The sequence below is a fragment of the Nomascus leucogenys genome, chromosome 20 (genome assembly GCF_006542625.1).
Source record: "Nomascus leucogenys isolate Asia chromosome 20, Asia_NLE_v1, whole genome shotgun sequence".
Taxonomy (NCBI): Eukaryota; Metazoa; Chordata; class Mammalia; order Primates; family Hylobatidae; genus Nomascus; species Nomascus leucogenys.
In genome coordinates, this window is record NC_044400.1 from 38,798,342 (window position 1) to 38,816,590 (window position 18,249).

Here is an 18,249-nt window from a genome sequence, read left to right on the forward strand (position 1 = left end):
TTCCACAACTTAAACTTAATCATCCTGTCCTTTTCTGCTGCCCTCGTGGAGTGTAAGTTTTTGAGGGAGACCAGCAGAAACTGACTTTCCATATGCCCCTGAAGAATAACTTCTTTGAATGCAAAGAGGTGGGGACACGGAGGATCTGTCATTACGGATTATTATGGGTGGGACCCAGAGACGGGAGTGAAGGGAGGGTGTGGTCTGCGGGTGGGATCTGTAGAGCAGACAAAATATGGGGCCCCTGGCGCTTAAAGTTCAGTTTGTTTCTCTTGAGCTTGGAGAAAGGCATCCGTAGTGCCTCCCCGGGGGACACGTAGAGGAGAGAAAAGCGACCAAGATAAAAGTGGACAGAAGAATAAGCGAGACTTGTTATCCATGAAACAGTCTCCTGCCCTCGCTCCGGAAGAGTGCTACCGCAGAGCCGGGTCCCCAAAGCCGGTAAGATCAATGATTCGCTGTCCTTCCGCAGCCAGGTGTGATGGCCTCTTAGTCCCGGTGAATTCAGGGTCAGCCCCTCCCGCCCCCGTCCTCTCCTCCGCCAGATGCCACCTCCTTTCCCGGCCGTCGGTGAGCTCCCGCTCTGACAGTCCCGCGCTCAGCGCCCTGCACCCAGTTCCCAGGCGCACGGCCCTGGTCCCGACCTCCACCCGGGTCGCCCGACGTCCGAGACCCTCCCAGGGTCATGGGCAGGGTTTCCTTCAGTGTTCTAGTCGGCTCGATCCGGAGACCCCGGTCTCCCTGCCGGGGGCGATGCCACCTTTCCTGCAGAGTCCCTCCTCCGCACGGTGCCCTCCACGCATCTAGTGGACTTGGCTGCACACTGGCGGCAGGGGAGCCAGCCCCTCGGGGATCTACAGCTTCCTCTCTGCGCCGGCGTCGCGGGCGCCCGGTGGCTGGAAGGACTGCGCAGCAGTCTTGCCTGCCCCAGACGTAAGCCTCCTTCCCCAGCTGCGAGCGCCTGGGTCTGGGTCCCTCCATAGCCCGGGCTCGCGCTTGGTTCCCCGGCCCCCAGTTGGTGCCTGGGGATCACTCGCCCGTCCTAAGTGCTGGCATCCCAGAACTGGCCCTCTTGCAGAGTGCTGGGAACTTGTAGGTCCCTGCGTGCAAACTTTCTCCGGCGTGAACCTGCCTAGGCACAGGAGCGCTGGCCGCCGGGGACGCAGGCTCTGCGCTGTAGGATTTGGCGGGCTCCGATCCAGTCCTGGGAAGGGGCAGCGTCGGCTCTCGTTCAGGAGGAGAAAGAAAGGGAAGGGCACCACGGACAGTCCCTACTGGCCTGAGCCCCCAGGAAGAGGGTCTAATTTGCGGCTGCCCCTCTCCTTCGGTGTCATTAGGGCCCCGGAATCCGCTTGCTACCGCGAGGGTCCCAGCGGCTCCGAATCGGGGACCGACCGGTGACGCTAGCTGCAGGCAGAGAGGGCAGGCTGTGCGGGCGGAAGGGAGTGTCTTGTCGGATCTTACCGGGACCCAGTTCCCTAGCTCCCGTGGCGGGCGCCCCACTCCTGCTACTACCTGCTCGGGGCCAGTGGATGGCAGTGTACGCGCTTTTTGCACGGCTCCCGGTTCCTGGGACCGAGCCCTGGGAGCTCTGACTATGAATTCAGCAGGGAAGCTGCGGGGCTGGGCATTCCCAGGGAAGCTGTTCGAGTAATTCATAAAGTGGAGCTTTCCTCCCGCGGGAAACTTCTGAGAACGATGCGCTGCAAAGACTGACTCCTGTACAAGACTTCGACGACTGACATAGGCACAATTGTGGCTTCTAGTTTTTATTTTAACTTTTTATTTAAAGTAACTTATCGATGGAAGCAAAACTCTGCAGAGGAACGTCAGACCACTACCAGAAAGGGGGTGAAGTCAGGACTTACTGGTGATTATTGTCCAAGGACACATTTAAGCAGATAGTTTTGAAATTAATTTTGGCATAACCCTGAGACAATGAGAAGAAACCATGCATTTATAAAAAGTTATTAAACCATTTTTTCTGTCACAGTCAAAACATTCATTAGCTTGTTTCTATTATTAGGTGCCCAATAGTTTTGTTGTGTGAGATTGTGCTAAAAATTGGTCCTCAGATCCTGGGGCTTGCGGGGTTAGAGGAGATGTATGCATAGACTCACATGTGGGCTTGGCTGACCAGGCAGGTTTTCCATAGAATGCTTTCCAGGACACCAAGATTTTCAATAGGATGAACTATTTTGGGGTTATTTGGGTGTGGAAACAACAACCTCAAAACCTCAAGATTCTATAAGGCATTTTTTAAGGAGGCGGGGACTCTTTCCAGAAAGTTCCTTTCAGGGTAGGCTTACAGGACCAACGAGGAACGCCTCTGTTAACCTTCCTGTGGGTTAAAAAGACACACCAAGAATTGCTCTATTAACTTCATCAAGCACATATCCAGGTGTAGGGACACTTTCTTAAAAGATGCACAACTCATTCCATCAGAAACCTTCCTCATAATGCTGCAGGAATCACAATAGCAACAGCATAGAAGGCAGGCATCAGTGCTTCCGCATCTTGCATTCCACTACCAGCTGTGGTTTCCTTTTGGCAGGGTCACATTCTCCACCATAGCTTCATGTGGATTTCAGCATTTGCTAGTTCTATTGCCTGGCCAGCCCCTCTGTTGACCTCCCCCACTGTTGGGGGCAGACAGGAAGTTAGAGGAGAAGCTGAGTGGCCCAGGAGCTCCAGAGAGTCACTTTCAAAAGCCTGTACTTTCAAATCTCCATACTGTTAATGAGGTACTCCTTTCCTTATTTTTCCTCTTTTCCGCACTTCTGGCCTCTTTCAACACAAAGACTTGTGGTCTTAGGGTTTCTGAGTGTCTCCGCTGCTGTGGTAATAAGAACTCTCTGAGGAGCAGGAGAGCCGCAACACTGAATTGTTGCTGAGTGTATCTGAGGGGGAAAGGTCTGTTTGACCTGCTACTTCTACCAAATAAGTTATTCAACAAGTATGCATTCATGCATCCTGTTAGCCCCATCACTATTCTTGCCATTCCATTTTCCTGGACCAAGTGGAAAACGAGGCTGGCTGGCTAAAGGGTACTGACCTGATACTGGCTGGCTAAACATACTAGGTTCACACTAAACACTCAAGGGACTCCAAGACTTACCTGTTCCTCAGAGTCTACACACTCACATAAAGACGCACACAGACACAATACACTTGTTTGTTTTATGTCTGTTCAGACAGGGTGGAAATGGCAGACCCCTTACGAGTAGAAGGTGCTGTAGATGACCTGCCTTGGCGGGAAGAGTAGGAGCTTTGCTGTCAGACCTCTGACTCTGCCCCTTAAAAACCGCAAGGCTCTTAGCAAGTCAAATAATCTTCCTGCTGGGCCTCAGTTTCCTTGGTCAGAAAATGTAGATGGTACTATTGACCACCGGTAAGGACACTGCAGACTATGGAATATGTACTAGAAGGTACTGGAAGTACTTTATGTAATAGTGGTATATTCCAATGAAGGTTCCCTAACCCTTTTTAAAAAACTACTTTATTGAAGTATTGGCGAGCAAAAACCTGTATATATTTAATGTAAACAATGTGATAAGTTTAGAAACAAGTATACATCTATAAAACCATCACCACAATTAATGTCACAAACCTATCTTCAAAAGTTCCCTTCTGCCATCTTTATTATTGTTATTATTATTCTGTTATAAGGACACTTAACATAAGATCTACCCACCTAGCAAATTTTTAAGTATAGAATATAGTATTGTTAACTACAGAAGCCATGCTGTGTAGTAGATCTCTAGGACTTATTTATCTTGCATTACTGAAATTTTATACCCTTGGTCCAATACCTCCCCATTTCCTCCTCCTCTGGGAAACCACCATTCTACTCTCTGCTTCTGTGAGTTTGACTATTTTAAGATTCCTCATTTAAGTGGGATCATGTAGTATTTGTCCTTCTGTGTCTGGCTTATTTCACTTAGCATAGTGTCCTCTAGGTTCATCTCTGTTGTCAGAAATGGTATGATTTGTTTCTTTGTTAAGGCTGAGTAATATTCTACTGTATGTATATATACATACAGTTTATATATACCCCATTTTTCTTTATCCATTCATCTATCAGTGGACATTAGGCTGCTCCTACGTTTTTTGCTATTGTGAATAATGCTGCAATGCACATGGGAATGCAGATGTCTTTTCAAGATCCCAATTTTAAATTCTTTGGTTTCACATCTAGAAATGGGATCATATGGTGGTTCTATACTGTATGCTGGTACCATATGCTGGATCATATGATAGTTCTATTTTTAACTTTTTTGAGGAAATTCCATACTCTTTCCCATATGGTTGCACCAGTTTACATTCCCATGAATCATATACAAGAGATCCATTTTCTTGGCATCCAACACTTGTTATCTTTTGTTTTTTGATCATGTTAACAAGTGGCAAAGGGCTGAAATCTCTTTGTGGTTTTGATTTGTAATTCTCTGATGATTAGTGATGTTGAGCATCTTTCATATACTTACTGGCTATTTGTATGTCTTCTTTGGAGTAATGTCTATTTAGGGCTTTTGCCCATTTTAAAATCAGGTTATTAGCTTTTTGGCTACCGAATTGAAGGAGTTCCTTATATATGTTGGATATTCATCCTTTATCAGATACATGATTCGCAAACATTTTCTCCCACTTTATAGATTGCCTTTTCATTTTGTTGATCATATCGTTTGCCATGCAGAAGCTTTTTAGTTTAGCATAATCTTATTTGGTTATTATTGCTTTTTTTTTTTGCTGTGCTTTTGGTGTCGTATCCAAGAAATTATCGCCAAGGTCAATGTCAAGATTTTCCCTTATGTTTTCTTTCAGAAATTTTACAGTTTCAGGTCTTATGCTTAAGTCTTTAATCCATTTTAACTTGATTTTTGTGCATGGCATGAGATAAATGTCCAATGTTATTCTTTTGCATATGTATAGCCAGTTTTCCCAGCACCATTTGTTGAAGACATATCTTTCCTCCATTGTATATTCTTGGCGTCCTTGTCAACCATGTATGTATGAGTTTATTTCTGGGATCTCTCTTCTGTTTGGCCATATGGCTGTTTTCATATGAGTACCACACTGTTTTGATTAGTGTAGCTTTGTAATATATTTTGAAATCATGACGTATGATACCTCTAGCTTTTTTTTTCTTGCTCATAATTGCTTTGGTGATTTGTTTCCTAATCTGTTTTTACTTGAGGATCCAGTCTTATCCTAGACTTGGTGAGAAATGTCTCAAGACTTTTTCCACAGGCAGCTTTCTGTGACTCTAGAGCCATGTGATGCAATGGAGTAGCTCTTAGCCAATTGCATTTAGCAATTTTAATTAATGATTAAATTAATTTTATTAATTATTAAATTATTAAATCAAATTTAGCAAATTTAATCAACATTACATCAGATTAAAAATTTATTTCTTCAGTCTCCTTGGGCACATTTTAAGTGCTCAGTTATTTTATAAAGCTGGTGGCAACTGTATTGGGCAGCACAGATACATGATCTCCTTCGTTGCAGGCTGTTCTCTCAGGTAGTTCTAGAGCTTTCTTTTGCTTGAGTGATGATGTAAGATTTTAGGATGATAAAAATTTTCCTAGGCCAAGGCACAGTGGCTCACTGGGATTACTGGAGGCTGAGCCAGACGGATCACCTGAGGTCAAGAGTTCAAGACCAGCTTGGCCAACATGGCAAAACCCCATCTCTACTGAAAATACAAAAAAATTACCGGGGCGTGATGGCACCTGCCTGTAGTCCCAGCTACTTGGGAGGCTGAGGCAAGAGAATTGCTTAAATCCGGGAGGCGGAGCCTGCAGTGAGCCGAGATCATGCCAGTGCACTCCGGCCTGGGTGATAGAGTGAGACTCCATCTCAAAAAAAAAAAAAAGAAAGAAAAGAAAAAGTTTTCTGTAAAGCACCTCTATTTGTTTCTTTTTCTTTTAAGAAGTGGTTTCCTATAGCAGAATCACTTCTGTTTTGTTGAGGTCTCTTACATGGCCTAGGCATTTGTTGAATAGTAAATGGCCAGATTCATGTATAAATCACTGACAAGTGAGTATTAGTCACATAATCCTCTGAGTTCTCCCCTTCAGCCTTGATGATTTTGCTTATGTATTGTTCTTTTCCCTCCCTATGAGCTTTATGGCTGATGATTTTCCTGGCTTAGAGCAGAAACTAATACAAAAGAAGGAGGCTATTCTCCCTCTATATGTACTCCTACATGTTGTACCATTTTTTATAAGAATGAAAGCACTATAATACTAAGTTCAATGTTTGGGGGAAAGATCCACCAAGTGTTTAATTTAATCAGGCTTAAAAACTAATACTCCACCTCACTACGTAGGACCCCTTCTTGAACTCATCCTCGTTTGACAAACTATATATTTTACTTCCATGGCCTTCCTGGTGTGTGTTTCTGTGTGTTCTCTTATTGTAAGAATATCAGTCATATTGGATTTAGGCTTCACCCTAATCCAGTATGACCTTGTCCTAACTAACTACAACTGCAAAGACCCTATATCCAAAGGAAGGACACATTTTGAGGTTCTGGGTGGACATATATTTTGGAGACACTATTCAACCCATTACAGATGCATAGATAGGTCAGTCTTTTCCCTAACTGGGTTTCTTACCCCATGAAGCATATTCTGTTCCTGAGGCTTTACTAAATCTGCTTTAGTGCAAGCACAATCTGTAATGTTTATTGTTCTCATGGGCAGACGATCATCATGCAGGTTGGGAGATTATGTTCTGCTAATGAGCGCTTTCTACCTGGGTGTGGAACACATGGGATGACTCACCCTGGGACTGCGGAGTCAGCTGTTCTTCCCCAAGCCTGTCACTGTCCCCAGCTCTGTTTTCAGTCTCTACCCTTTCTCTTCACTCATAAAGAGCCACAGTCATCCTGGAGCACTGGCTAGTCTGTTTGCCTCTTTCTTGAGCCTTCTGCATTGGTGTTTGGTCTGCTCTGAGCTCTGCTGAAGGGTGCCCATTAATTATGCCTTCCCCTCTGCCTGCTGGCAGTCGTCCCGATCAGCTCACCTTACAGCAGCCATTTGCATATTCTCCTGCAATACATTTCTACATGTCCAAACCATCAGAGCTGGTGGTGACACATGCAGTGTCAATGCTTTGATCAGGCTGGTTGAGGATCCAAGGTGGTCATGTAGGTGATCCATCTTGTCATTTAATGTCAGTGCTGAAACTCTGTAAGAGGCTCAAGACGGACATCTGTGGAGAAGGGCCAGTCGGCCAACAGGCTGGCTTAGAAGCAGGGCAGAAAATATAGAGGCGAGTTGCGAAGACCATTTTGGTGTCTCCAGCTTGTGCTTCCTTAGCCCAGGGTCCCTTCAACCCGTTAACCTTTAGGTTGGCAGCACTTGAAGAGTACCTTTTGTTTGTAGCTCTTTGGGGGAGTTTTAAAGTCCCATGCAGCTATGAAAGTAGGTGTCAGTGTCTCTGAAGCCACGAAAGTGTCATTCTGCTGAAGTGTCATAGATAGAGATTGACAGTACCAGGAAATCTTAATCTGGGACTCAAAGAACCTCCTGAACGGTGAAAAATCTTTTAATGCATAGTTCTGTTTGAATTTTTCTGGTAATAGCACCACAACTTCCCAAGAAGTGAAAGCCATAGCTAGACCTAAATAGCTTTAATGTATGAGAATTCAACTAGACAGCCTGGACAAAAAGAATACATTCATCCCCTTATTTAACAAACATTTATGTGACAGGTATATTATTAGGCACTTAGGAGACATCCATGAACAAAACAGGGATTCATGCACTTGTGAAGCTTAGTTTCTAACTAAGCAATAAACCCTAAACCATGAGTGCAGGGAGGAGAGATGAATGTTTAATTAATATGAGTCATTCTATTCAGTGTCCTGGAGTAAGAGCAAAAGATGAGAGAAAGGAATCTGCCATTAGTTTCAGAACCCAGTGCCTTATATGTGTATCCTTTTTGCAGTTCCACGTGTGATCCTGGGTTTAAAGATTGTGCCATTTTATTCTCTAACCTCAAGCCAATTAATTAATCTGGTACTCAACCGATGAGCCTGTTCCAGCTTTGAAAAAAAAAAAAAACACCATGTGGGATTTATTGTTGGAAGTTACATTGGTCTCCAATGTGACACTCTCTTAAGGCTTTTCAGGGATTAGTTTGACAGTACATGATTTTCATCTTCATGTGCCTATTTTAGAGCCTTATTCTGGGAGCAAGATGCTACTCCTCTGTAGTGTGGTTTGGAAATCAAAGCTATATTGTTTTATTTACTCTTTCTCTGTCATCCTTTAAAACAGTTTTGTCCAAGTCAAGCACCATCAGAAAGGGGAGTTCAATAAGAAGTTGGTACTAGGTTGCTGAGATTTTACAGAAGTCAGTTAACCTTTCAGATCCTGGTTTACTTGTGTAAAATGAGGTAGTTGGACTATTTACTCTTTCAGGGCCTTTTTCGATCTAAAGGCTATAATTTTTATGTGGCAGCAGAAAATGAGCAGGACACTGTCCCATTTTACTTTATTGTTTCTCTCTTCCCTTTCTGATAGCTGACAAGCTGGTGTGTGTTTTTCCTTCCTGACACCAGATGCATGGTATCTTTCCTAACACCACTGCTGCAACTCTCTGACACCAACTGGGTGTCCAATAATTCAACTCAATTCTGACACTATCTACCTGGAGTTAGTGTCAGATCCCACAAGACTGCCCCCACTTTAGATGACAGTTGCAAGTTCTGGGCCACCTGCACTTCTGACTGATTGGCCATGAATCAGGGGTTCCCATAACTCCCTCCCTCTTCAGGTTTGATAATTTGCCCTAATGGCTCACAAAACTCAGGATAACACTTAACTCACATTCACTGGTTTATGATAAAGCATATGAATGAACAGCCAGATGAAGGGGTGCCTAGGCCAAGGTCCAGAAGGTCCAGAAGGTCCAGAAGGGTCCTGCCCCAGTAGAAATATAATATTAGCCGCAGATGTAATTTTAGACTGTCTAGTAGCTGCACTGAAAAAGCAAAAAGAAACAGATAAATTTGAACTTAATAAGTTAGCTTATTTAACTCAATATATCCAAGATTTTATAATTTTAATATGTAATCAACATAAAAATTAATGAAATCTTTTACTTTTTTTTTTTTTTTTTTGAGACGGAGTCTCGCCCTGACGCCCAGGCTAGAGTGCAGTGGCACAATCTCGGCTCACTGCAAGCTCCGCCTCCCGGGTTCACGCCATTCTCCTGCCTCAGCCTCCCTAGTAGCTGGGACTACAGGCGCCTGCCACCACGCCAGGCTAATTTTTTGTATTTTTAGTAGAGATGGGGTTTCACCGTGTTAGCCAGGATGGTCAGGATCTCCTGACCTCGTGATCCGCCCGCCTCGGCCTCCCAAAGTGCTGAGATTACAGGCGTGAGCCACCGCGCCTGGCCTACCTTTTTTTTTCATAACAAGTCTTTAAATTTCACCACCCTTACAGCATTTCTCCATTCAAATGAGCTACATTGCACGTGCTCAATAACGACATGTAGCAAATGTCTACGGTATGAGAGAGTACAGGGTTATATGGAGTGAGATGGTCTGAACAATGACCCCTAGAATAAACCCACATCTTAATCCCTGAGACCTGTGAATATTATTTTATATGTCAAAATTGTCAAAAGGGACTTCGCAAATGTAATTAAATTAAGGATTTTGAGATGGGGAGATTATCTTGGATTATCTGGGAGATCCTGATGTGATCACAATGCCCTTAGGAAGTGCAGGAGCTTCTGTCCCCATGGAGTTGGAGTGCTCCCAGAATGTAGATGTGTTCACCAATTCAGAAACTCTAAGCCCTGACACTTAGGGGTTTTTATGGAGATTTTGTTCATCACACAGGCATGAGTATGTGGTTATTAATTCAATGTCTATCCCTCTCTCCTCCCATGAGGTTGGGGAGTAGTGCTGAAAGCTCTAGGCTTCTAATCAAAGTTTGGTTTTTCTGGAGACCAGCCCCTATCCTGAAGCTAGCTAGGGGTTTTCAAGAATCCAAGAATCACCTCGTTAGAACAAAAAGTGCTCTTATCACTCGTATCACTCAGGATATTCCAAGGGATTTAAGGAGTCCTGTGTCAGGAATTGGGGAAAAAAACAAATACGTATTTCTGATTATGCCATAGGAGTGCTGCCTGGGTAAGGGGCCTCCTACATGATCTTAGTGTCCACTTCCCTCTTAGTGGGCATTTGCTAATTCTTCTTACAGTGACCCTCTGCCAAAGTGAAAAATTGCCTGTTCAACCCCAAAAGACTGATCAGAGGAAAGCTGGGAGGCAGTTTAAACCACCATAGCTCTGGTTTCTCTGAGGGTATCTACTCTGGCTAGAGGTCAGATCTGAACATCTTACCTATGTATGCAGCTATGGGTGGTGAACAGAAGGAGGAGGGACAGTCATTGGTATGAGGGCTCTTCCACCAGATGGCCCAGGATCAAGCTGGGTGCCAGGTGTGCCTCTGGGTGCTGAGGAAGTGTGACACAGGAGAAAATCTTCTTCTTTAAATAACTAGGTGGGAAATATGCCCCTATGCATTCAAAGTTAAGAAATAATTTTTAAAAAAACATAATAAAAATGTGCTCAGAATAGCAAAGGAGCAGAACTTTAAGGTAGAAAGGGAAAATCCTGAGATCTCTGAAACTTAGGAGGGTTAAAAGTAAAACCACTCAGGAAGTAGAGTGAGCCTGATTAAACCACTAAACCCAAGCCAGGAAATCAGCCAGGCAGCCTTGGGTGCAGAGGTGCATAGATTGGGCTCAAGTTCTAGTTTATCACTTACTGACTGGGTGCTCCTCCAGCACGTTAATTTCCCTTAGGCTCCATTTTCTTCTCTGAAAAGTTGGAAGAATACATCTCTTACAAGGCTGTAATGAGGATTTAATGAAAGAATGTATTAATGAAAATGCTTTATTAGAATGCATGTTGCTGGATAAATGTATTTTTTTATTGTTACGCTTATCTAGTTGTGCATATCCCTAATAAAATATCTCTCTTGAATTGAAATCTTAATTGCAGGAATTTAGTGGCTCTCTCTAGAGAAAGAAGAAATGTTGCTTCCAAAGTCTGGGCTCTCTTATAAGTAAGGCAAAAATAAAACAACTGAAAGTTAATGTCACCCTGCCTCCTTTATGGTCTGTAGTAGGACTGCTCCAATAGAAACATAATGTTAGCCACAGATGTAATTTAAGATTGTCTAGTAGCTGCACTTGAAAAAGCAAAAAGAAACAGATGAATTTAATCTTAATAAGATAGCTTATTTAACTCAATATATCCAAGATTTTATAATTTTAATATGTAATCAACATAAAAATTATTAATGAAATCTTTTACTTTTTTTTATAACAAGTCTTTAAATTTCACTCCCCCTACAGCATTTCTTAGTTCAAATGAGCTGCATTGCAGGTGCTCAATGATAACACGTAGCTAGTGTCTATGGTATTAGAGAGTACAGCGCTATATGGAGCGAGATGTTCCGAATAAGGACCCCCTAGATAAACCCACATACTAATCCCTGAGACCTGTGAATATTATTTTATGTGTCAAAAGGGACTTTGCAAATGTAATTAAATAAAGGATTTTGAGATGGGGAGATTATCTTGAATTATGTGGGAGGTCCTGATGTGATTACAAAGCCCTTAGAGAGGCAGAAAGGTCAGAATAAACATGTGACAATTAGTGATGGTGGATGTAGAGATGGGAGGAGGAATGTGCTTTGAAGATACAGGAAGGGGCCACTAGCCAGGGAATAGACGCAGCCACTATAAGTTGAAAAAGGCACAGATTTTCCCCTGAGAGCCTTCAGAAGGAAGCAGCCTTGATAACACCTTGACTTTAGTCCAGTGAAACTGATTTCAGACTTCCGACCTCCAGAATTGTGAGATAATAAAGTTGTGTTGCTTTAAACTACTAAGGGTATGGTAATTTGTTACAGCAGCAAGAAGAAACGACTATATAACTGATACACAAATATTCACATCATTTCCAAGCGTGTTTTGTGAAGGTGTTGCTCTGGCTGCAGAGTCTTAGACAATCACAGTTGGCTTCATCTCAGCTTGTGCTGGGGTAGGCATTTGCAGTCATTCCTAGGGTTTTTGTGCATTACTGCTATCTTCCCTTAGCGCTGAGGTCTATTTCTTTCTCTGACCCAACTGCTGCCTTTGATGGCAAAAACTCAGTTGGTGTCTTATCACTGCCCTTAAGGACGAACAGAGGAAGGAGTTTTTCTTATTAGGGTACAGTGTGCAGCAGAAAAAAGCAATGGTTGGCTCTGGATTCAGTGGCTCACGCCTGTAATCCTAGCACTTTGGGAGGATGAGGCTGGCAGATTGCTGAGGTCAGGAGTTCGAGACCAGTCCGGACAACATGGTGAATCCCTGTCTCTACTGAAAATACAAAAATTGACCAGACATGGTGGCGGGCACCTGTAATCTAGTAAGCTAGTTGGGAGGCTGAGGCAGGAGAATCATTTGAGCCTGGGAGGCAGAGGTTGCAGTGAGCCGAGATCACGACACTGCCCTCCAGCCTGGGTGACAGAGTAAGACTCCGTCTAAAAAAAAAAAAAAAGCAATGGTTTGGAAAAGTTACTGGTGCTCTTTACTATCTGCTCACTTTTTTTTTCTGGTAAGTGTAAAAATGTTCTAAAAATAAAGTTCTTCATTTAAAAGAATTACTGCAATGTGGGCTTGGTGGGATTCAAGTGTTACTCTTACATCTTTATCTATATGAATGTTAGCGAATGTGTGATTAGGCCAGTGATTCTGGAACTTTAGTGTACATGAGAATTACCTGGAGGGTCTGACCCAACACAGATCACTGGGTCCCATTGTCAGTTTCTAATGTAACGGGTCTGGGTTGAGACCCAAGAATTCATGTGTCTGGCAAGTCCCAGGTGATGCTAATCAGCCGCAGATAGGTGTGGTGTGGGAAAGCCAGACAGAATACTTCACCTGCAAGGGGACTCCCAGGCCTCACTTCTATGGGGAGGGGGCCACATGATTGCCAGGAAAGACTCTGAGGCTGGCTTTCCATCGCTGATCAGGACACTTACAGAGCCCTCCTCCAGCAACAAGCCCGGCAATTGGTTGCTAAGGAACTGGAGAGTCCGCACACAGCCTCTCTTGCTTGGCTCTGTTTTGTGTCTCGCACCCTGAGGCCTGAAGCCAATGACAATTCTGAGCTTCTCAAGTCTCAGTTAAAAATACCTCATTTGCCACAGGCCAGCGGTGTGCTCACATTTCCCAGCTGGAGTGACTCCCTGGACCTGGGGCTGCCCTGGTGGAAAGGCTGCAAGCAGAAAATACCAGGTTAAAAATAGCCCTGGGGAGGCCCCTCAAAGCTGTCACACCCAGCTGCCCACGTTGGGTAAGCAAGGCAGAGTGGGGAGGGATCTTTCAAGCCAGGAATGACTGAAGGACTGTCTGGCTGTGTCCAGTTTCATTCCCTAAAGAGGTTAGGACAAACTTGAGAGTTTAGCGTTCTCTTTCCCCTTGGCCTTTGTGGTTTTTTTGAATTCAAAATCAAGACTTGGATATACAGCTCTAGTCTGGCCTGTGGCGATTTTTATTCTGCCCTCTTCTGCAGAACAATAGAATCATAACAATAGAATTGAGTTTCCATCCTGTTTGAAATTAAAACAAAGAAGGTGAACCTGAGGCATGGTGGCTCATGGCTGTAATCCCAGCACTTTGGGAGGCTGAAGGGAGAGGATTGCTTGAGGCCAGGAGTTAAAGACCAGCCTGGGCAACATACTGAGACTGTCTCTACAAAGCAAAGAAGAAAGAAAGAAAAGCTTTTCCTAAGGCATCCTGGTGAGAACGCGAAGTGGCCCCAACAGAGGACCTGCAAGATCTCACCTGGGTGTACCTTGGTCAATGGTCTGAGTTGTTTTATGACAAGCTCAGCTTACCTGTTTGGCCTCCTGGTAGCACTGTGTGTGTATTTTTTTTTTTCTGTTGTTGTTTAACATTACCTCTATTAACTGAATGCAAATAAGAGGAACAAAAATGCTCTTTGAATAAGAAATATATATTCCTAACAATATTCTCAAATCATTTCATGTCAGCCACTCCTAAAAGTGATTTTGTATTGTTATTCCTCTTTATATATGCTTTAGGAGAAAAAAGGAGTAAAAAAAAAAAAAAGAAATAGCATTGATTGCTTTCCATAGATTTCAGAACTTTGGATTTTCCTATTCCTTGTTCCTTGGTGAACAACTCAGTCCTGAATTTGTTCAGTGGACAGAGTAAGGTGGGTTCTAAAGTGTGGGGAGGGACAGCAGCATGTCAGCCACATCAACAAGGACAGGTGGCCAGCAGAATATGTGGGTGCCCAAGCAGGGTATGGATGGAGTGTGTGGAGTTCAACCTAAGATGTGGCTCAGGGTCTGAGTAGGTGGAGGAAGGTGTCCGTGCATAGGAGAGCCAGGGCAGAATGAGCACAGCATCTGGGACAGGGTGAGCGTGGCGCCCACATGGCAGCTGGGGCTGGGACATGGGAAATTAGTTACAGACTGGGGGATTGATCAAGCAATTAAATGTATTAACAATAAGCCAGCTTTCTCCCTGTTGGAAAAGGGGTTAAAAGTATAGAAAGTATAGTAGATCTGGACCTCTGTGATATGGGATTGAAATTGGAGATATGGGTATAAATGTCTGGTTTTCAATGTGTAAAGATAGATATAGAAATCAATACAGAGGCCTATGTGTATGTGTACATATGTGAATGCACACACAATATAAATACAATTTTCCATGTAGCTCTTTCTACTGAGAGAAACTGGGAACACCACCACCCCAGGAACATGAGCACATCCTATGCATACCAAGGGGCCCTCAGACCTTGTTTTTTAAATGTCATTTTCTACAAAAAGGAATCAGGATCCTTGGAGAAATGGCTGATTCCAAGGGTGATGCAAGGCTAGTACCAGATGAATTCAAAACATCTTGTTCCAAAAAGCAAGGAAATGCTCAAAGAATGATGGGGCATGTCACAAGGACAGAGCAGCCAGCTTTAATGAACTTCCACTGGCCAAAGGGAGGGCAAACTGAGGATCTAAGTAAATTATGACAGTAACAAATTATAAACCATTGAATGAAATAGGAAAACAAGAGTCCGTGCTTATGTAAGCGAATAAAAAAAGAAATGGGGCCAGGCGTGGTGGCTCACGCCTGTAATCCCAGCACTGTGGGAGGCCGAGGCAGGCAGACCATGAGGTCAAGAGATTGAGACCATCCTGGCCAATATGGTGAAGCCCGTCTCTACTAAAAATACAAAAATTAGCCAAGCACTGTGGCACACACCTGTAGTACCAGCTACTTGGGAGGCTGAGGCAGGAGAATCACTTGAACCTGGGAGGCGGAGGTTGCAGTGAGCCGATATCGCACCACTGCACTCCAGCCTGGCAACAGAGCGAGACTCCATCTCAAAAAAAAAAAAAAGAAATGGAAAGTTTGAAGAGATGGTATATTAAAATGGTTTCAAAGTACTTCTCCACAAAATAGTGTTACAATGGGGAGGCTTGACCCATCCCAACAGTATCATGTGATGGATATGACTGTCATCAATAAAAGAACAAATTGATAGGATTCAGTGAGAACAATGCAACATCGCTTTTGTGTTATTTCTCCCAAAGATGTCTGAATTTAATTCTAAACCACAACTGAGGAACATTCTACAAAACAACTGGCCTGTAATTTACAAAAGTGTGAAAGTCACAAAAGACAAGGGAAGACTGAAGAAGGCTAAAGAGACATGAAAACCAAATGTAATTGTGATTCTAAATTAGATCCTTTTGGTAGAAGGGGTATTACTGAGACTAATGGAAAAACCAGTGGGGTCTGAGAATTAGGTGGTTGCAATGTATCAATGTAATCTCCTTATTTTAATGACTGCGTTGTGTTTAGGCAGGAGAATGTCCTTGTTTATAGGAAATATCCGTTAATATATTCTGGAGCAGTGAGGCATCTGGTTAGCAACTGAGTATCACACGGGTCAGAAAAAAAGTCAGAAGAAAAGAAAATGGGTCAGTTCCTTGTACTGTACCTTCAACTCTTCTGTAAACGTGTGTGTTTTAATTTTTTAAAAAGGAAAAAAGTAAATACATTTTGTTTAATAATTTCAGGAGATATTTTACTTTTGCATTTTTTAAAAATCTACCCTAGGACAAACTTTATTTGTAGTCATGGACATTTTTTCTTTTTGAAAGTAGTGAACAATTTAGTATACTGTTAATATACAACTTAATCTTAAATGAAATATTTTTCCCCTAACTTCTTCAGTTGAAAATAGGATTATTTATAATCCCTTAATTCACATCCACAATTCTTAATTGTGTTTCCTTTGAAAAGGATGAAAGTTGATACATGAAATCTAGGCAAGTATTAAACATTTATAGAACTCTTCTAAATTAGCTCTATATAGTTCTTTTAAATTGTTTTCATTTGGATCTGGAGGTTTGTCTTTTCATAAGCAAATTAGGTGCATCTATAATATACATAGTTTAAAACATTTATCATTTCTATGTTTGGTTTTGTCTCAAAGTACAGATAACTTTAGCACTGGGAAGAAATGAGGCAATCGTTTAAAAAATAGTTTCTTGCTTGGGAATACCAACTGTGGAAAGATGTCAAAACAAAATTTAAAAATGTGATGGATGGAACAATGGGTTCTACACTCTCAAAAGCCCTCTTTTCTTTTTATCAAGTTCTTATAATTTTAGAAAATGTTACGTAATTCTTAATACCTTGAACTCTGATCATAAATATTAAACATTCAGACAGTTTTTATTATAAGTATATAAATAATATGTTAATATTATTTAAAATATTTAAAACCAACAGTGGAAAGAAGCAGGGAAGGTAAATTATTTGATTATGACTGAAATAATAATTCTAATAATTTATATATATAAGTACCTATAGTAAATATTAATATTCCTCACCATTGAAGTATTTTCAACATGAGACTGCTCTCTGTTGTAGTTAAATTGAACATGTTTTAATAAAAAGGTTGAAGTCAGTTTGCAAGTTCATTTTTTTTTTTTGAGATGGGGTCTCGCTCTGTCGTCCAGGCTGGAGTGCAGTGGCATGATCTTGGCTCACTGCAACCTCTGCCTCCCGGGTTCAAGCGATTCTTCTGCCTCAGCCTCCTGAGCAGCTGGGACTACAGGCGTGTGTCACCACATCCAGCTAATTTTTGTATTTTTAGCAGAGACGGGATTTCACCATATTGGCCAGGCTGGGCTTGAACTCTTAACCTCATGATCCGCCTGCCTCGTCCTCCCAAAGTGCTGGGATGACCAGCAGTGAGCCACCACACCCAGCCATAAGTTCATTTTTCACATTGCCATAAATTATTTATGCTGTACTTTCTATAGCATTTTTTAATCATAAAAAGTATGACTCAATCTATAGCATTAATCACAATAGTAATTAAATGAATATTTGTGTAACAATTGACTCTACTTTTTCCTTGATAGTTTGTGTATTCCATAAGGACAGGGACTATTGACTTGTCCTTATTCTATTTCTACCTCTTAGCACAGTTTATCAGATCACTTTCTCATGTGTTTTACATTTTTTATTGTGAGCTCATTTTTTGGGCAGGGGGCAGTTATAGAAGTGCAGAGTGGTTGGTTTGCTTCTGACAGGCACCCTAGTAGAATTACCAGTCTGAGATCTACTTTTATATTAATTTCACAGCTTGGAAATTCTACACTTGCTGTACAATGTAAATTTGTACCCAAGTCTGCTCATGAGACAGGCTTGGAATTTTTCATTTCTCATAAGAGCTTGTTATTGTTTTCACTTTTACAGGGATACATTTTTTTAGTCCTTTCCTTGGGCTAAGTGGAGCTTTCTAACTTGCCTTTCACTGACAATGTAGCATTGTGAAAGTCCCGGATTTATTTAAGGTTCTCATTTCCAGCTCCTGACCTAGGCCTTTTCTCAGGTCTCTTTCTTGGCATTCAAACCCCAGACCCAAGCTCCTAGTCTGACGTCCAAGAAAATTTCTCCCCCTCACCCTAATTATTTCCCTCTGGCCCTAATTTCCAGGATGTCTTAGCCTCAACTTTTACTGTTCTGGCTTTCAGTTTCCCTTTCTTTTCTTGCTCCTAGAAATTCCTCTCTCTTTCTTATGACTGCAGCTATGTATTTAAACTGGTATGAACAATAGTTGAAACCATGGATGGTTCCATTTGAAAGAAGAATGTGTCGAGAGGGGAGGGAAGTG

At 42.5% G+C, this 18,249-nt stretch overlaps 1 protein-coding gene across 3 annotated transcripts in view; it reads left to right on the forward strand.

Moving 5' to 3' along the window:
• Positions 1–221: 221 nt before the first annotated feature.
• Positions 222–18,249, forward strand: part of CORIN (corin, serine peptidase) — a 251,914-nt gene continuing 233,886 nt past the window's right edge. Inside the window, exon 1 of one of the 3 annotated variants that reach the window (XM_012499842.2) lies at positions 222–441. In XM_012499842.2, the coding sequence (XP_012355296.1) occupies positions 379–441 (63 nt within the window). In that variant the 5' untranslated portion in view covers positions 222–378. The remainder of the gene's footprint in view (positions 442–18,249) is intronic. The other 2 variants (XM_012499841.1, XM_003258417.4) reach the window with 2 other exon arrangements.